We start from the raw sequence: 21,204 nt of genomic DNA, 5'->3' as shown, positions 1-21,204 counted from the left end.
GGCTGGTTGTTAAATTCAAATACTTCCTTATAGAGGTAAGATGGTTTTACAGAACAAAATTTCTGCCTGCTCTTTTAAACAAATGCACATGTAAGAAGAGCTCTGCTAGAACAAGACCTACCAGAGAGTCCCATAGAGAATTGTTCAGTGTAAAATAAAGGACAGGACACCTGATGCACTCTAACACAGCACCCAGTATGCCTCAATGCTGGGAATTGTAGTTCATTAGTAACAAGATGAACATAGGTGTTTTTTCCTCCTGTGGGACCAGTCTATTGGGGCAACCTGGTCTACCCAATTATGGAACGGAGCATACTACTTCGTTTTTGCCTTTCAGCCCCAATCCAGGAGCTTTCGTAGGCAATCACTTTCATAACAAACTTTTTTTGGGTTAAATTTATGTTTTACCGACAAAGAAATAAAGGGAGACTAGTATAGATCTATTTCAAGCTATTTAGCTCTCATACCCTTCTGGGATGACCCGGATTCAAAACCCAGAAGGATATGGCTAGCTGATGAGAGCTAACTAGCTTGAAATAGTTCTATACTAGTCTCCCTTTATTTCTTTGTCAGTAAAACATAAATGTAACACTGGATGAACATAGGTTTCCCATCTCTGAAAGATAGCATATTTGTAACCATCCAGATGTTAATGAACAGCAACAATTTCCACATCCTTAGCCATTCTGACCAGGAATGAAAGATTTCTGGGACATAACTTTTTTTTTTTTAAAAAAGCTTTTGTATACAGAAATCAGCGGCTCTAAAACTAGAGGAGGTATCTGGTATCACAAGTTCTTCTGGAAGAGACTTTATAACAAGTGCTTGAACCCGCCTCCTTGCCTGAAATAAAAAGTTTTGTGAAAATAACCTTGGTCTTTTGCAACCTTCCTCAGTTTAGTGTCCCCCAGAATTGTTGGGTCTATAGCTCTGAAAATGCTTAAGTAGCAGGGTCTGTGGCTGTGCTGCCTCAAAAGTGCTGACATAATATGATTTGAAGGACATTTGTGATTTTCTGTGTTTTGTGCCAATTAAGACATTATTGCAGCTGACACCAAACAGAGTTGCCCAGAGTTGCATTAACAGTGAGATGAGTGAAATGTAAAATTAATAAATAGAGCTGTGGATCATAGATAGTAGACTTTAGATTGGGATAAGGAATGGATGACATATTTGAACTGTCAGAAGTTACAAATCTAAGCATCCTAGTCAACATAGTCAATGAAAAGAAACATTTCTTTCTTGGAGTTGTGATTCAAGAACATCTGAAGACTCACAGATTTCCCAACTGTGTCTTGGACAGTCAAGAGATATTGCCAGCGTTATGGATTTGTACAGGACTTTGTTGTGTTTTAATTGTATTGCATACAGTACAGATCTCACCTTACTTCCATCATGGAAGAAAGAGTCTCAAGAGGCTCTTGTCTTACAAAACAGAAACAGCAAGAAACAGACAATCCTGGGTCAAAAACCAATGCTACGTTAAAAGGAACATACAGTAGTTTAAAGAACATAGTCAAAGCAAGTATTCAAACAAAAGGTTTCAGCATCCGAAGGAAGGTTCTAAATGTTAAACAGCAGGAATTGGCAAATTTGATAGAAGTTGGATTAATCAAGTTATTTCTTAGTTTTAATAATTGATTCATGCTTGACTTGCTTCAAGCAAAGGTTTTTATCCCTGAAGCTCCTGGTTTTCACTGATCACAGTTTATAATCCTTAAAATGGATTATGCTTTTTGAGTTGTTTTGGAGCTATAACGTACTCTGGAGACATGGTGTTCTTCTGAACTGACTACTTTCTTCTGGCAAATGTGGGGAGGATATCTTTGTTTTTGTATTGGATTCAAGAGTGTAGGATTGGGAATGGTAGAAGATGATGCTGCCAAAGTATATTTACAGTAAGTAAACAAGCTCATCATGTTTTAGTTCCTATATGCTAGACCAGTGACGGCGAACCTTTTTTGTAAAGGCGTGCCAAAATTATGCGCCTATGAGCTACTGTGTGCACCACATGCCCACACCCACAATGGAATGCGCCCCACCTATTTTTGCATGCACCACTCGCACATGGCCCCCATGTGGAGTGGGAGTTTTAGCCCTCCCCAGGCTCTGGAGGCTTTCCTGAAGCCTGGAGAGGGCGAAAAAGACCTCCCCCAGCCCTGTGGAAGGCTGAAAATCAGCTGGAGTGCTGACAGCTCACGTGCCGGCAAATATGGCTCTGCGTGCCACCTATGGCCATAGGTTTGCCATCATGTTGCTAGGCAATGGCATGTAGACCATGAAGATTCTGAACTTTGCAAATCAGTGTTGTTCCTGTGAAGCCTCAGAAGGATGGAAGGCTGAGTCAACCTTGAACCCGTCAGGATTGAACTCCAGACTGTGAACAGAGTTAGTCTCCAATACTGCATTCTAACCACTGCTCTTGCTTCTGGTAGCAAAGTGATTTGAAAATTGGTCTTAAGTATCTTTATCCATTCGGATGGGGTTTTCCGTTGTGTAGGAGATGATGAACTTAGTATAACAGTCTTTCAACAAAGAAACTGTGTGTCTCTATTCTTATGTTTGTGACTTTATGACATACTGGCATTTTCTACCCGAAATTTCCATCTGCCTCATTTATAAACTATTTGCATCCTTTTCTTTTCATATTGGGTTAATGGCGTTAATGCCACAAAATAGAAAGCCCCTTCACTGCAGGCGCCTTCATTGCTCCACCCCCTACCCTGAAGATGGAGGCTTTGCTCAGAACAAAGATATCATTGACACAGTGGAGGATAGCCAAAAATGTGCTGAATTGGGATGGAAGGGAAATAAAGCCTTTAAAACATCTGTATGTTGTGGCTACAGGCCAGGTTCTTGCTCATTCTCTGGATCTGACTCTGCTCCTGAGATTTCTATTGTAATGAAAAGAGGCAACAGCTGTCTGCTTTCAGCCAACATCTGTATTTTAGCAGGAGAATGCTAAGTCTGCAGGCCACAGTCAAGCTGTATTCACACATTGTATACTTTTAGTGAAAAAAAGAATCCAAACTTTTGATTCTAATAATCCTAAACATGCAAACTTGGAAGTTAAGTCCTACTGAATTCATTGAGGTTACTTGAGAATAAACATGCCTGAGGCCAAACTTCACATAATTCAGTTATTTTACCTTCTATTTGTTCTTTCATCTAAAGCTTATTTTTTACATATGCTTTTTCCCCAGATGCATGTCCAGGTAAACAAAGTAGCTGAAGCAGCTAGAGATAAAAGTCAGGCATCGCTATAATCTGTGATTGCTGCAGTTCAAAAAAACATAATTCACCTTATCACTAGGAACAGTTTCCTTTTCAAATCAGGGCAGCCAAAATTAAAAGCAAAAGCCAGCAAAATACTGAAATCAGCAACCTGGTTAGGTTGCTGTATTAGCAGCAGTTTTAAATACCATATTTTTTGGAGTATAAGGCGCACCGGAGTATAAGACACAGAAAGGGTCTTTGAAGAGGGAAAAAAACGTTTTTGCACTCTGCAAACCTCCAAAAAACGACCCGTTTTTCGTGAAAACGGTCCCGTTCCCCACCCCCAAAGCCATGAACAGCCTTTAGGGACCTTGCAGAGTGCTCCTGGAGGGAGGGGGGCAAAAATGAGCAAAAAAACAACCCGTTTTTCACAAAAAGGGCCAATTTTTTTGTAGAAAAAGGGCATGGATAGCCTTTAGGAAGCTTATACAGTGCTACTAGGGGCTGGGGGGATAAAAATGAGCAAAAAATGGCCCATTTTCTGCTCATTTCTGCCTTCCCCAGCCCCCAGGAGCGCTCTAAAAGCTTTCTAGAGGCTATTGCACTGCCATTTTGTTGAAGGGGACAGGGTTTCGGGAATCAAAAAAATGCTGTATTCAGTGTATAAGACACACCCAGATTTTCAACCTCTTTTTTGAGGGAAAAAGGGGCATCATATCCTCTGAAAAACACAGTAAACATTGCAGGTAGTCCTTGATTTACAACCATTCATTTACTCACCATTTGACGGCATTGGAAAAAAGTGACTTGCACCTGGTCCTCGCACATAACATACAGTGCATTATCCCCATGGTCACGTGATGAAAATTCAGGTGCTTGGCAACCAGCAAGTATTTACCATAGCAACAGCATCTTGGGGTCACGTGATCACCTTTGTGACCTTCCCAACCAGCTTCTGATAAGCCAAATCAATGAGGGAAATCACATGCACTTAATGGCGCCATGTTTCTCTTAACAGCTGCAGTGATTTGCTTCACCACCGTGGAAAAAAAACAACGGTTTGTATAATTCAGTTTATTAGCAATCAATATTCTGGTCCAATTTTGATTCTAAGTCAGGGACTATTGTATTGACTGATCAGATTTACAAAATCAAACCAGTTTGGTTAAAAAAGTAAGATTAATTAAATCAATTTAAAAAAAACATGGTTTTTCATATACTCAATTAATTTATACTTTAAATTATTGATTGGCCCTGAAACACTTTCATATCCTCCTGTAAAAATCTGGAGTCATCTGAAGCACAAAGTGATTTTTGCAGGATCCAATCTGGGTCAGTCACTGGGACCAGAGGTTTTGTCCAAATTCCAAACCTCTGGTTGGCTGACCGACCGAGATTGGACACGTATATTTGCCTTTATTTGTGAAAGTGATTTTTAGCTTTTTTTCCCCTCTCCTGTTTCTAAGATTCTAATTTTTTGAACGTCAGGAATAGCATCTATATAAGCTCCGAAAAAGGCTTCATCCTGAGGTTAATTCAACCCCCTTATAACATTCCTCACAGATCTTTTACAGGAAGAAGCTAGAATACTACTGCAATTTTCACAAATTGATATCCCCCAAATATTTTGAGAAATCTGCTCCGGAATATTTGGGGAAGAGCATGTTGGACATTGTTCACTGCTTTTTAAAGTAACACACAATTCTTGGGAAAAGAAGCAAGTCTTTATCCCAGTGGTTAGAGACATGGATATTAGAGCAGTTAGTGCAGCAACCCACTTCTTTCTAGTACTATCTCATTGTTCTGCAAAAAAGGTGTGGTTTTGTGCCTTTTGTTGTGGCAGTTACATGCAGGGAGACCCTCATGTACATTCTCTCAAAGAAAATGCAGGGTACATAGGCAATAAATAAAAGCAGCAAAATACCTGAAGATGGGGGAAGACTGTTAAATACAATCAATCATTGTATTTGATTGGTTGATTATGTGCCATCACATCATTATCAACCATATAGATTATAGATGGATAATAGTCTGTCCCTAACCTGGTCTTTCAGCCCTTCCAATAGTACACTCATCACTCTAACATCAAAGATCAAATATAACTCGGTTAAGAGGAGGGGGAAAAGGAAGTGGTTCATAGTGTTCAGGAAAGCAGTATGCCATCACACTTAGATCACATTGATCGTATTTCCTCCAAACTTGTTAGCCACAGATTCATAATTACCAACATTTTTGTAGTAAGATATCAAGGAAATGGATGACTTCAAATAAATAGGTACGTCGGAATTATCATGTTCTTCAGGGAAAAAAGACCACAGAACCCATTGTCATAGTGAAATAATTAGTCATTCATCTCTTGTCATTTCATGATTATCAATAAATAGTGAAACGACCAAAAATAGTTCCAGGGAGGGCTTTAATGGACTTTTTATACATCCATACTCAATAGTCATTGTTGAAGAGCAAAGTTTAAAGTTACTAAGGATGCTCAGATAAGTTACATGTATGAGACTCCGTCTCAATGAAGTTGGTAGGTATGTATAGTTTGCATTGCTCATTTATTTCCATTCTAGCTAAGAATTGTTAGTATTGTATCCATAGCATGAGGCTGAGAAAAACTAACATAAGCTTTACATTATAAAATAATTACTGGCTCTGTTGCTAGAGAACCATTGGTGTAATGTGTACAGGTGTTTGGTGTAGTGGTTTAGAAACTGGAATAGTGCAAATTCTAGTTTTAGGCATGGAACTTAATTAGGTGAATGTAGGCCATGTGTATTTCTCCCTCAGCATTAAGAAAAAGGCAGTGGTAAACTACTATTAAAATGTTGCTGAGAAAAATGTGTGGACTTGTTCATTTAATTGGTAGACTGATTTAAAGGTACATTCACATATATACATTGGCTTTGTTAGCACTAAACATTGGTTCGTATATCCCAAATTCTCTATTTTGGTGGCGATTTACCATATTTGTTAAATGTATCTACCACCTGGCTTATAGTGACCCTGAATGGCTTCCAACTACCAATGAGAAATCAATAAGAGCTGATGGGATGGGACAGGAAACAGATACCGTTTAAAGTATGTTTAGTAATTAAATGAACACGCAGTGCAGCAATATGCTCTTTTTCAAGGTCCATCCATTTTTTATGTGTTCAGATTGTCTAAGGGCTGTGAGCCAAATGAGCTCAAAGGTAATGCTAATGATGATCATGGATGGAGATAGAGCAATAAGCAGTAAATCCTTGTGTATCATTAAAGTAATAGCTTCCTGATAATCCCAAGTTATTAGAGGGAGAGGCTGGAGAGGAAATAGCCAGGACATCTGCGAAGAAGTACAAAGATGATGGGTGGCAGTGGCTCAGTGACAAAGTAGCTATGGTGACATGGAAGGTGGAGGACCTCCTTAATCCAGAAATGTCATTTGAGCTTCTTGCCTTCTTTCTTATTGCAACTGGTGCCAATGCAGTTTTTTTTCTTCTGTTAGATTTTTCTACTGAATTCTAACATCCAGCAAGCAGATCCATGTTATATGACCCTAAATTTTGGAATTACTTTTAGGTTTTGAAATATTGTAGTATAATGTCTTCTGATAATTTCACTAGGGGACCAAATGTTGAGTGGGGCATCTTTCTAATATAGGATTTGAGGGAGTTATTTCCCCCCCTCAAGCTTTTATTAGATCTATTACATTTATTCTATAACTGATAAAAGGATAGTACTATAGAAGTGGAAATGTGTTCTCCTAAATTCTTTCTCCAAAGTAACTTTAGAGAAAAAAGGAAGGCTTTATTTTTTAATTGTTACATTGACTAAGACAAGAAGAGACTAGAACTAAGCATTAAACTTCAACCTTTTCAGATTTTAAAATATTGTACATAATGTTTTACTTTGGAGTTTCATATAAATGCCCCTGATAAAGATGCATTCCTACATAATGTACATGCTATTTCTGACAGATATTGACTTGCACAGATGATATTACTGTCTAATGTATGTTATCCTAAATTCTAGTTTTAGGATTTACAGAACCCTCAATGAATCCTCTCTTTGCAGAAAGCCAGGCATACTGAATAAAAATTCTTTCTCTGAGATTACATTTTAGTTTATTAGTTAAACTAAATTAACTACAATACATTACATTTATTAGTTTATTAGGCAAAAGGAAAATGGTAACAATATTAAAGAGGTTGTCTCTCATCTGGGAATAGACTTAGTCATCTTGATACCACCATAAAATTTGGTTTGATTATTGCTAATGTTAAATTTGTGTTACTAGATAGAAATCAGATGGTACAGTTTTGTTTGTTCATTGTAAATAATCCCAATATTTCCTGTTTCTTTTAGAGTTCTAAAGAATGGCATCATAGGCTAAAGAACAATAAAGGGAAATGAAGTGATAAAAAGACAATATAAGGAATATATAAACAATATAATTGTACTGTAGATATAGTGCCCTTAATAGCATTACACTGCCTGAGCTGCAATCCAGCCATCTTTATTTGTTTGAGACCTGGGAGTTGGAAGAGAGCAAAACTATACAAATAAGATTCAGTTATGGGTATAAATATATGGATATATATGGAAAACGTAGCAAATCTGCATACACTTGAATAAACATCTATGTGGGCAATAGATAAGCAGGTTCTGAACCCTGAACAAATGCAGATCAGTGAGAATCAGACATAAAAATAAAGTTTAACTGCATTTAGCTTCACCACTCCACAAAGCAATCTTGACTCAGCCATTCTACTGACCGCTCTTTGCTAATTGCTAATGTCATCTTCCAGGCAGGTAATACAATTGGCAAAGACAATGATTGATTCTTGAAAATGCATGTTGTCCAGACCTTTGATAGCACAGGAGGTGTATCTGAGCTTATTTTGCAGTTCTGTTTGTGTCTGTTTTGATTAATCATAGTCTGAAGATGCAACATAATGAAGTGACCTCTATTAACAAAGAGCAGGGGGAAAGCAAAATTAGATTTGTTAGCATCTCACAATGAGGATAAAAGCTTCCATGACTCATCCATTAACCTGAAGTCCTTCTGGAGCACATTTAGGGTGCGAAATATTTAGGTTTCTCTCATCTTTTCTATGAATTCATGAGGTGAAGAATCATCGGAGGATGTTTAATGAAATGAACAATCATGTTTATAGAGTTATGAATGGTATGAAAGGAGTGGAGAAAGACATTTTTCTTTCCATCTCATATTGCATTATGCAGATTGTTGAAGTGTCAGATTGGCCACAAAGTATCAGATGTCCAGCACAGTTTTAAGAAGAACATTTTTCACCTGCTAAACTGATTTTACTTAATCTTGCCATTTTTCTTGACACATAATATTGACATTTATTAATCATTGTCACAACTTTAATCAATTTTTTTCATGTGTCTGATTGACAACTTTTTTTCTAAATGTTACAATTGGTTATTGATGAAATAGAGTTTCAAGATTTCATGCAGATGCATATTCAAATGATATTAATTTTATTTTTCCTCTCCTCCGCCCTCCACCCCATCCTTCCCTCTTCCTTCATTTTTGTTGGTAGGGATCTCTTTGCACCAGACTACACTGAAACTCATTATACCAAAACTGGAACAGCCCAAACCATCTGCTTGAACAAAACAGTGAGTATCAAATGTAATTTCATGAGACAAATCCCTTTGAATAGACAACCCTGGTTCCAACTTGGATAGGCTTTACAGGGAACAAGTCTTGATTGCACCCTGAAAAAAATGATTTGGAGGCACAAAAATGTTGGAGAAAAAATTATCAAGGGAGCAGTTTCAAATATACTCTGATTCAAAGCTGGGGAGGTAAATAAAGAAATATTCATTGGTCTTTTGCTTTTTTCGAGATGAGTTCATTGCTAAGTATAATGATGTAATATGGAAGTAGTGATTGAATAAGAATCTGATATGGGATTTATTATAGTAGCTGCTACAGTTTTCTTAACTGCAGCAGTCTATTCAGTTCATTTCTTCAACAAATTATCTTTTTATGACTAAATATAATAAGCCACTGTATTTTTTATATCTTTACTGCCAAGAGTCATTTTGGAATAGTATAACATAGAAACTCCAACAATATATAAATACCATTCAGATGAGGCAGAATACTTGAAAAGGCAAAAATAGAAATCAGTTCTATTCCTTTTCCAAACTGACTTTTATCTTAAAAAGCAAAACTTTTGCAATCTACTATATCCCACATTAACAATTTACCAGATATTGTTTCATAGAATTTACTGAAATGTTAGGTGTAACTGTTCAGTGTAATGATGAACAGAGTGATCCATAACTACATAGAATTAGCTTGCAATGTGGGTGTGGTCCTTGAAATTCCATGCAAAATTGGCAATGAACTTCATTGGTGTCCCTAATACAGTGCTGTCTTGCAGTGATATGCTGATGGGCGACTGAACTATAAAACAACAACAACAAAAACCCAACAAAACACAACAACAGTGAACCAACCACTACAGCCATGCAGCTGGATTCATATGAAGCCATGTGATAATGTGCAATCTCATGCAGATTCATTTATCTTTCCCCACTCTTTTGGTAGGGATCCAAGTCAGTTACATGAAAAGTTGACATGAAAAGGCATAAAAGTGATCCTATCATGGCTTATTTAACCCTCTGGAGATAGGAAATCTTTTCAATCTCTCCCTCTATTCATTCCTACTAAAATAAAGCTTAGGGCTGAAATTGTCCATAATGGCTGGGTTTCCCAGACTGGTTTAAGCCATAATAGAGTTACCTTGGTTTTGTCTTAGTTTTGTCTTGTGAAATACAACCAATTGTAGTTTTCAATAAATAATACTTAGATCAAATATGGCTATAGATCAGTATGCTTTGTAACCCCACTTACTTTTTGTATGCATACCCTCATTTGAAAGGTTCTTGGTGCCCTCTGAGCTTGGTTGAACAACTAAGTTCAGACAGCACCAAGGACCTTTCATTTCAATCCTGAGTGCCAAATACTTTCTTTATACCTTCAACACGCTCATTTATTTGTAAATTTTGAGAGAGTATTTTGCAGGGGAGGGAAAATAATTTGCAAAACTATTTCTATTTTAAAAGTGAGAGAGGGAGAATTGTATGTACTAATGCAGTTATTATTCTATTGAACAAAACTTTTGGAGAGAAGACTGGAACTTTTCTGGCTGAAAAAGTTTTACTGACTTCTGGGGTAGTTGGTATTTTACAATTTTATTCTTATGAAAAACCACAAACATTGTGAAATGATAAAGCTGTGTTGCATAGAATCCCACTATGAAAACTAGCAAAAAAAAAAAAAAATCCGCAACCAAACAGCCATTATAATTTTGCACAGTCAGCCTCTTTTAGGAAACTACAGTAAAGAGAAGAAGAAAGCTGTTATTATGAACACTTATTTGTAAACCACCTAATTCACCATCTGAAGTGCTGCTATCCAGTCAACATTTTTCCAGTCAGTTAATTCGGAAGAGAGGTCCGGCTGGACAAGATCCAGCTGGCATGTGAATTTAGGAAGGGCTTGAGAGGATAACAAGCTTTCAGATCCCACTTAGCAGAAGACAGAAGTTGAAAGATCAGCTCCTGGACGATATCCATTTTTAAGTTCATGAACACTTCTAGACTGGATAGCTTAGAAGGTACAGACATCACACACAAATTTAGAATCTGGGATTTTCATGTTTAAGCATTTTGTTATTGAGGCAAAAGAAAAGGTTATAGAAAATCTCTTCAGTTTTATGACATGAGGAGTCCTCTGCAGGCGGGAGCAAGGGATAGGGTAGATGTCAGACATGGGCAAGAGCACAAACACATAATACACAAGTAGGAAGTGCAATAGGAAAGGTAAAAACATGGCAATCAGAAACAATACTTGTTCACGACACTTCGTTTCACCCTCTCAGGATAATTGCTTTTACCATGGTCGGGTGAGGGCCATTCGTGAATCAAGTGTGGTGCTCAGCACATGCAAAGGTCTACGGTAAGTTTCCAGCTCTTTCATGCATTCTCTGTCTACAAAGTAACATTTGAACAATCTCATCATTCGCAGTTAAAAGTTAGAGTAATGACCAAAGGACTTCTAAAAAATACTAGGTAAATGAATGGCTAAGCGATGGACAAAAAATAGCTTTTTTTCCCTGTGTGCAGCTCTGCTGTTAAACCAATATTTCTGAGGATGATCTCAGAAGGATTCAGTAAGCTTTATTTATATTGTTCCTTCCAAATACCACAAGATAGGGATGGGCAGCTTTTGGCAATGGGACTGCTGCTGCTGCTCCCTTTCCTTCTCCTCCTCCTCCACCATCACCAACAACAACACCACTATGGACTGCAGTGAGATGACCACACTGGGGAGGAATACTGAAAACACTCATTTGTTTTGAGAAACTTGACTTTTTAAAAAGAAGTATCCCACTATTTTACTATTCTTTTAAAACATCATTTCTTCAGAGTTTTGCATCAAATTTCTGTAGACTAATTTTAAAAGGCTTCAAGGGTCATGAAAAAAGAAGCTAGCTAGAGGGTAGCTTCACATAATTCAGAAGTTGGAAGGTAGTTATCCTTGCTGTAAAAACAAATGTTGATTTATATCCAGGGATTCCATGTTGGGGGGGATCTACAGTCTTCTTGTTTAGCTTATTTGGAATAAGACAATTGACTCTCTAACCCAGGGGTGTCTAAACTTGGCAACTTTAAGACTTGTGGACTTCAACTCCCAGAATTCCCCAGCCAGAAGAGCTGGCTGGGGAATTCTGGGAGTTGAAGTCCACAAGTCTTAAAGTTGCCAAGTTTGGACACCCCTGGTCTAACCCATCTTAACTGATAGCAGGTCTGCAGAATTTGGGATAAGTGGGTTCTTTCTCGAAGCGTACCTGGAACCATCAGGGATGAAATCATTTTCATTCATTCTTGCCTTTCTTTAGCCTGATATTATTTATCTCAGAACAAGTTTCGGAATATTTATTTTGGTCTTAATATCTGTAGCAATCTTGCAAACATCTGATCCTTACTACAATATAGTATGAAGTTCTCGCTTAGTCATGGGATTTTGTAAAATCCTTGGATAGCAAGGATTTTACAAGGAGCCTTTCCTGCTGATTGACACATGCTAATTCTACAGTGCACTTAAGAAATTAAACACATTGTTTTTATAAACAGGACTTGGTTTCCTTTTGGTCACTTCAGAGCCTATTGAAAGCTGGGCTTCTGTCCAGTTAGGAAATAGCTTTGGCCAATTTTTTTTTTAATCCTCAATAGTCTCAAGCCAAACTTAATGTAAACAAATTGTCTGGGTGTATAAACAAAATAAAATCTTCCTTTTATGGCTGATACACAAGACCTACACAAATAGAAAGCATCACAGATGCAAAGTGAGCCACTTTCATCCTCCCTCCTTTTTCCGGTGTTTTGGGCTGTGGCTTCAAAATTTGTAGTTTGTTGTTAATTTTTTGATTGACTGCACAGCTGTTCCACATGTTGCCCAGCATTCTTTACATTATTTTAATATCAAAATAATTTGGGATTCCTGATCAAAAAAGCAGAAGGTAAATTCTTGCATATGTTTTTAATTCTTGTGGGAAAATAAAGCACAGCTAGGAAAGTGGCTGACCTCATTCATTTATTCCCATAGCTGCTCATCTTACAAATATGATTATGTGGCATAACATAGATAATTATAAATGAAGAACTATAAATTTCAAAAAATCCATATTTTTTTAAAAAAACCAATATTATTAAAAGACAGGAGAATATTTACATCTGACTAAAGAGAGAATTGGGTTTTTCAGAGGCTGATCTCCATAGTTTTCAGTGATTTTAAAAGCATTCCTTCCAGAAAAGACTGTGGAACTAAAAAAAACAGACACTATTAATTATTTTATTTATATATTCCCTTGTTTCAATCAAATGATATAGCTGCCCATTTCACAGCAGTGATTTTGAGTAGTTAATAAGTTAAAACTAAATTTTAAAAGTACAACCAGTAACAATAGCAGTAAATATATTGTACATAGACTGGTTAGCTAGCTTAGACCTCTATATTTTAAAGGCCTTTCATTTTTTATTTCCATTACTAATTTTACTTTAAGATTCTTTTGTTCACTTAGTTTCATTGTAATATATTTAATATTAGTCTCCTTATAGCCATTAAGTGGAATGGTATTTTGGGGTCTTAGAAATAGCCATGTCTTTTCTTTGTTGGGTTCAAAATTTAAAATCTGGGATTTTATTAAAAGTCCTGGTTAGCTTTGAAAATCACTGTGACTTTCCAATATTATTAAATGTCACTCTTGTAGATACCAACTCTGAACTACATCTTACCAAAATCTGTTGTTACTAAATTCTTTATTTATTTATTTTAGCTGATTTGCTTTCCCTGCCTTCTGATGGTTTGTTGAATTGTTTTTCAGTGGCCTTATAGTTATAAGCAACAACCTCAGTTACGTCTTAGAACCTCTTCCTGATAGCCAGGAGCATCACTTCATCTACAGATCTGAGCATCTCAAAGTTCCTCACGGAAGCTGTGAAAATGAGCATTTGGAGTCAAAGGTCACAGATTGGCTTGCAGAGTTGACAGGCCGAACTGAACCCCATTATCACAGGGTATGTCTGAGTTATTCTTCCTATCTTACAGGATGTAGCAACATCATCCTGTGATGTTTTCCCTGTGAGGGAGTAAAGAAAAATAAGGTAGTGCATTTGTTAAGCTTTCAAATTGCTCTACATGGGCTATTCCAACAATCATTCAATCGCCAGCAGTTAGAAAATCCAGGGTAGTTTATTATCCCAATGCTCACAGATGGACAGCTGAAGCTGAGAAATAATAGGTAGTCCTTGCTTACTGACCACTCATTAAATGACCCTTTGAAGTTGCAATGGTGCTGAACAAGTGATACTGAAAATGCTTCTTGAAATCTTCTGGCTGTCACAATGTCCCTGAAGTCACATGACTGTGAACTGGGTGCTTGCCAACCATCTCACAATTATGACAGTTGCAGTGCCCCACAGTCATGTAATTACCAATTGTGACCTTCCCTGACAGCTTCCCACAAACATAGTCAAAGGGGAAGCCGGTAGAGAAGGTTACAAGTCACTCAGGTAAATCTATCTGCCCAGACTCAAAATCACTCATGTACATCAACCCATATGTCCTCTTTCATCTGGTAGCAGGTCTGAAATCACTTGCATGCACTTTTGCAACTATCACACACTTTCTCCCACTTAGGAGCAGCCACTGATCCCAACCTCAACTGTTTCATCTGTTGTTGGCAAACAATTGAGCAGAGAAGAGCCAATTCATTTCTGATGTCCTTAAATATTTTCATTGCCTCATAAAGATGTGGAGACTCTAGAAAGAGTGCAGAGAAGAGCAACAAAGATGATTAGGGGACTGGAGGCTAAAACATGTGAAGAATGGTTGCTGGAATTGGGTATTTCTAGTTTGATAAAAAGAAGGACTAGGGTGACATGATAGCATGTTCCAATATCTCAGGACTGTGACAAAGAAGAGTCAAGCTATTCTCCAAAGCACCTGAGGGCAGAACAAGAAGCAATGGGTGGAAACTAACCAAGGAGAGAAGCAACTTAGAACTAAGGAGAAATTTCCTGACAGTTAATCAGTGGAACAACTTGCCTCCAGAAGTTGTAAATGCTCCAACACTGGAAGTTTTTAAGAAGAGATTGAATAACCATTTGTGTGAAATGTTTTAGGGTTTTCTGCCTAAACTGTGGGTTAGACTAGAAGACCTCCAATGTCCCTTCCAACTCTGTTATTCTATTATATTCTAAATTGCCTTTTTCTTCCTGAAAGCTTCAATAATGTGTGTGGTGGATGAGGTAATCAGTCTAGTATTGTTTATTTATTTAAGAAAGTATATTTTAAATAAATGTATTTATTTAAGAAGGTATATTTTTAAATAAAGAAAAAATAAACAAGCCCAAAGGTTTTTCTAAAGGAGAATTCAGTCAGTTCAGAGGGCTAGAAATATTTTCTAGTGTTTATACTTGGGGTCCTAAATAAATCATACATTCAAACTTGTGATAAAGTAATATGAACTAATATTTATAGGAGAATAGTCCAGTGAGTATTTTGGACTCAGTCATAATGTCTTGATAAGAAAATAAGAATGTAAGTAATTTGCAGTTATATATCTGTGTATGTGTGGCAGATGACTGAGAATAGGACTTAAATAGGACTTAAATGAAGGGTAGACATGGTGAATCGTCTATATAAGAACAATATGTAGCTTAAATGTAATTTGTTTAAGATACACCATTGATACTTATTATGAACAGTTGCTCATCTAATGTATGACTGGTCATTACTTCTCTTAAAATGAACATATGTACAGAGGTTAACCATTTAAATATGAGCCAGCAGTGTGCAGCAGCTGCCAAAAAAGCCAACACAGTTCTAGGCTACATAAACAGAGGGATAGAATCAAGATCATGTGAAGTGTTAATACCACTTTATAATGCCTTGGTAAGGCCACACTTGGAATACTGCATTCAGTTTTGGTCACCACGATGTAGAAAAGATGTGGAGACTCTAGAAAGAGTGCAGAGAAGAGCAACAAAGATGATTGGGGGACTGGAGACTAAAACATATGAAGAATGGTTGCAGGAACTGGGTATGTCTAGTTTAATGAAAAGAAGGACTAGGAGAGACATGATAGCAGTGTTCCAATATCTCAGGGGCTGCTGTAAAGAGGTGGGAGTCAAACTATTCTCCAAAGCACCTGAGGGCAGAACAGGAAGCAATGGGTGGAAACTAACCAAGGAGAGAAGCAACTTAGAACTGAGGAGAAATTTCCTGACAGTTAGAACAATTAATCAGTGGAACAGCTTGCCTCCAGAAGTTGTGAATGCCCCAACACTGGAAGTCTTTAAGAAGATGTTGGATAGCCATTTGTCTGAAATGGTGTAGCGTTTTCTGCCTAGGCAGGGGGTTGGACTAGAAGACCTCCAAGGTCCCTTCCAACTCTGCTATTCTATTGCATAACGGGTTCATTGTTTGACCAAAATAAACCCCAAGCATGTATTTTTTTGTATTTCTGCCATAGGTGAAGAGGGATGATCAACAATCAATGAAATTTGTGGAGCTTCTATTAGTAGCTGATTATGCAGAAGTAAGAAAGTTGCTCATTATGTCTGATTAGTGGTGAACTCAGGACAGATAAGATACTACATAACCTGGACAAATCAGTGATCCAAAATCCCAGTTACGTTACCTTAGAAGTGTCTATGGGGAAATGCTAGTATCAGTTTTGTGAGAAATAATTTTGATTGTTCACTGTCCTGCCGGAGATTAAAAGGCAGTACTGCCATGTGCCCGGTCAGTGTCTACAACTCCAACTACAAGGATATGATTGTTTCTGAGTTGCCTCCCTTTAATTGTTGATCCTTAGTGTACAGAGGAGATCTGTGGATGAAACAGCTGAAAAGACACCCAGAATTCTGATGTCACAAAACAAGGAAAAATACAATTAACACAGATACAATGCAGGTTCATGGCAATAAGAATGGTGCAACAGATTTATTGTGTCTGCGAAATTTTATCCATGGCATTGTTTAAGATGTCCTGAATCCCATTCAATCTGGGAATAGGAGAAGATTTCCTAGTAGTCAACTGTGACTGATTTGCAGAATACTTGTAGACAAAATCCCTCAGTCAGGTGACACCCGATACATTGAGTTAACGGAGATGATATCTTAGAATGTAATCTGGGATTCCTTGGAGCTTGTACACTGCAGTAGTAGCAGGGTTCTCTGCAAATGAACTCTGCCATCTGCACATTAAACCAAACATTTTGGTTGCTTTAGGTAACTAGTGGTAATGGTGGAAGTAGATGGATTTAAGTGGTGGCAAGTGCTTCTTTAACAGCAGTGTTTAGTTGTTGAGTTCATTCTTTGTTCATTCACCAGCTGCATTCTAGACATCACTTAATCCATTTAATAACTCTGCGTTCTTTCATATACCACAGAGAACGCCAAGATTCCCCAGGTTAGGAGATACCACTTGGGCACAATCTTGTCTAAACTTCACTCACCTTCCTATTCCAGATGGCAACTAGGGACTTGGCACGTCTATGCAGCTGATCTCATAACCTCCTTGCTTCCTCTGAAACCCATTAGGGTCAATCAGTCATTGGGGCAGACCAATCTAATAAGTTCCCCCCTCCCCCGTGAAGGGGTGCGACTTAGGAGAAGCTACCAAACTGTGATCTGACAATGACAAAGGGATCAAAAAAATGATTATTAACCCCAGATCATAAAGGCACCACTCCTTCAAGAACACCAAATTGGGTGTGTGACCACTATTCCTAGCTGTGTCCTGGATGACTGGACAGGCCCAAATAGATAGAGATGTAAAAACATTCTGTATGGATATGTCTGGAATCTGTTTCTAATCAATTACTGGAACTAGCTAGTGTAATTCCCAATAGGACATTAGATCATTCATGAATTTTTAATTTTAATTCCTTTTCCTTCTGCTCGGTTCTTTTCAAAGACAGGACTACTGCTGACATCTTATCTCTGGGGTAATTTGATTGTCTCACTGGCTATTTACTTGACTATTTTTTTCCTATTTTTAATTTACACTTGATACAAAGAAATATATATTCCTAGCCATGGTGACAGCTATATTCGTAGTCATAGCACATATCCATACATCATACACCTGAGTCTTCAATTATGTGACTCTGAATTTGCCAAGTATAAGGTGCATAATAATATACCCAATAAATGTTTATTCAATTATCTCAGAGTGAATAAGCCGTCTTGTCTTACTCATGAATTATAGCTAAAATTGTGCAGATTCTTCTGAGTTATGGCTATAATATACTCTTAGTCAAATGAACAAAAGTGCCATTTCATTTTTCTTTCCCACTATGAAGAAGATGTTTGTGTGTGAGAGGGTGGGGGGAGACAAACAATAAAGGAGATTCTTGAAATTCCAAATGTTTCCTTTCTATATTTTGTTACATAAATTAATGCACTTAATTAAATTGTTTCCTTAATAACAAATTATAGAAATGTATATTCATACTGTTGGTGATGTAGAAAAAGCAGACGCAGACAGGAGTAAGGTTGTGCTGGGAAGGCCACCCGATGGAAGGCGCCCTGAAGGGCACCCACCCAGAACATTGTTCGGGGCTCCCTTTTATTGTCAGAATTCTCAGAATAGTAAAGGCTCATTGGACAGAACATACATTTGGCAACTATTGATTGGTTTACAGATGCATGCTTTCCTCATGGACACCTCATGAACACTTCATGATCACTTCGTGACTCTCTACTAGTTAATATTTTGCTGTATGGAATGTGATGTCTACGCGTAAATTCCATTGTCACTTTTTGTAAGCAAAAGAGATTAACAGAGGAAGGAATGTGGATTTTGACTGATTTAATCAATGTGGTTTGCCAACTACTGATTAATCAATTAACCCTACACATACATTCAGGTAGATTGAGTTGCATAAGGCTAAAGGAAGATAATGCAACCAGCTGACCATAGGGAAGAAGGATTAAAAATATTGTTTTCTAAAACACAAGTTTTTATTCCCAAAAATCTAAACGCTTCTGAAGTCTGTGCTTAAGATAATGCCTCAACTGTTGTAGGTAAAGAAATGGAACAAATGGGAAGCAAACCTCCCTGGATTTCTCTGTTGGCTTTGGAAGTTGGGACACCATTCATATGTTATGTTTAGCACTTAGCAATAACAATGGCACTTAGACTTATATATGCATCATAGTGTACCTTATTCATTGTATTTATGAAAATGTATATTGTAACATAGTTTTGATTGATTATTTTGCAGTTCAGCAGCACTGATTATGGCTGAATATTTTTTTCTATTTCAGTTTCAGAAAAATAAATATGATCTTCAAGCAACCAAGAATAAATTAGTGGAAGCTGCCAATTATGTAGATAAAGTAAGACCATATATATGGTATATGTTTTAAAGGAAAACCTGTTATCTTTTAAAATAACAAATCAGGAGAAGCTGAGTATTTAACTGCCTATTCTGTGTAATTTCCCACATTTTCTAAAAAAGAAAAATGGAAACTAACAGATAGAAGAAAGAAACTTGGAGTAAAGATAAGGTTGTGGGAGAGTTGCCTTTTAATTTAATTATTCTATTACTAAAATACAGTTACTGAACAATTAATATTTATCTTCTAAAAGTATATATTCTTTTTATGTGAAAAGGAAAATTAAAGAGAACTAGTGACAAAGCAACATACAACTATAGGAAGGAAAAGGTTTCATTAGAAAGTTCATGTATTTTTATACGTCAGGCAGCCAAATTTTAAAATAATATATAATCAGCCTTTCCATGCTATCAATGGAATGTTGCTTTATAAAGAGAAAATGATTACATATCTGTAATCCTAGTTGGTAAATCCAAAATAACTCTGAAATAATGATTCTCCTTTCTACCCCTCATCATGATCATATATCATAATTCCGGAATCTGCAATCATGAATAATTATGGATATAACTGTAGATTCCAAAATTTTGGTATACAGTTTGAGGGCATCTTCACATCTTTAAACAACAGTGATCTTTATAATAGTGTATTAATGATTTTATGAATATTAAGCAAAAAGGGAACATATAATCTTATCATAATGTCATATGAGCTGAGAGTTTGGTGGAGTAGTTAAAGCATCAAGCTAGAAACCAGGAGACTGAGTTCTAGTCCCATCTTGGGGTGGAAAAGTAACTGGCTGACTTTGGGCCAGACACTCTTTCAGCCCATGGAAGAAAGCAATGGCAAACTATTTCTGAAAAACCATGTCAAGAAAACCTCAGACACCTGGCTAGGCATTCTCTAAGAATTGGACATAATTGAGCAGAAGATTAAGAAAAAAACCATCTGTATGACACTTCTGTCATAATGCAGTTATTAACCAACTCTTTGTAGACATTATGTGAGGAGTCCAATGCTAAACAAAAGAAATTGTTTATCTCATTTTAAGATATACCATTATGGTTGATATTTTTTAAAACCCTTTCTCATTGATTCAGTAGTATAGGATATCTTGACTAATATGGACCTTAGTAATATGAAATTTTATATTTCATTTTCCCCTGTGATATTGAAAATGTTATAACAGTATTGAATGAAAGAATGCCACTGATGGTAGATGGGTGCTTTTGGAGCAGAGAAGTGGTGTAGGTTGCTTCTGTCCTTCACAATAACTTTTCTGTTTGGAGAACAATCCCAGAAACCACAAAGAACTCAATTCAGCTGGAGTTCTTTGAAATATCATCATATTGTCTACCATGAGAATCAAACTCACGTTTTCACAGTGGTGTAACGTGATGTATCAGGACTTTTTCCCCTTTGCTAAACTGGGCATGGGTGTGGCCAACATGTGACGCATCCGGCCCACAGGCTGGGAGTTTGATAGCCCTGGTCTATACCATGGGTATCAAACTTGCCGCGTCACATTGCTGTCTTGTGATGTTTCATGATGTTTTCCCCATTCGTGGAGCTGGGGTGGGCGTGGCCTGCATGTTACGCATCCAGCCCGCACGCTGCCAGTTTAACACCCCTGGTCTGTACGGACATTTACTTCTCAGGGAGAAATAATAAGAAAGAATCTGTCAGAAAACCTTCTTAGAAAGGCAGCTCATTTTAGAGCTGTTTCATAGAGACAAAACCTGTTGATTAACTAAAACTCTTCGACTTTTCCCCCTTCCTCAACTTTTAGTTCTATAGGTCATTCAACATACGGATTGCTCTGGTCGGACTTGAAATCTGGAATGACTACAATAAGTGTGAAATCTCTGCGAACCCACATTCAACGCTTTGGTCATTTCTTGCTTGGCGGCGCAGATTACTAATAAAGAAAAAGCATGACAATGCCCAGTTGATTACGTAAGTTGTTGATTTTGACTCCTCCCAAATGCCAATTACAGCAAGGATAAGTAACCTTGGACCAAATCTGGCTTGCTAGGCTAGATCAGTATT

General features: G+C 37.3%; 1 protein-coding gene across 1 annotated transcript in view; it reads left to right on the top strand.

Moving 5' to 3' along the window:
• Positions 1–21,204, top strand: part of ADAM19 (ADAM metallopeptidase domain 19) — a 71,735-nt gene that overhangs the window by 20,009 nt on the left and 30,522 nt on the right. Inside the window, exons 4-9 of the mRNA XM_081935859.1 lie at positions 8,769–8,847; positions 11,124–11,200; positions 13,629–13,821; positions 16,281–16,346; positions 19,084–19,155; positions 20,945–21,111. Coding sequence (XP_081791985.1) covers positions 8,769–8,847; positions 11,124–11,200; positions 13,629–13,821; positions 16,281–16,346; positions 19,084–19,155; positions 20,945–21,111 — 654 coding nt within the window. The remainder of the gene's footprint in view (positions 1–8,768; positions 8,848–11,123; positions 11,201–13,628; positions 13,822–16,280; positions 16,347–19,083; positions 19,156–20,944; positions 21,112–21,204) is intronic.

This window comes from Natrix helvetica (assembly GCF_964273705.1).
Source record: "Natrix helvetica genome assembly, chromosome: 1".
Lineage (NCBI taxonomy): Eukaryota > Metazoa > Chordata > Lepidosauria > Squamata > Natricidae > Natrix > Natrix helvetica.
The sequence above is the reverse complement of the archived record's forward strand: the minus strand, read 5'-3'. Positions and strand labels throughout refer to the sequence as shown.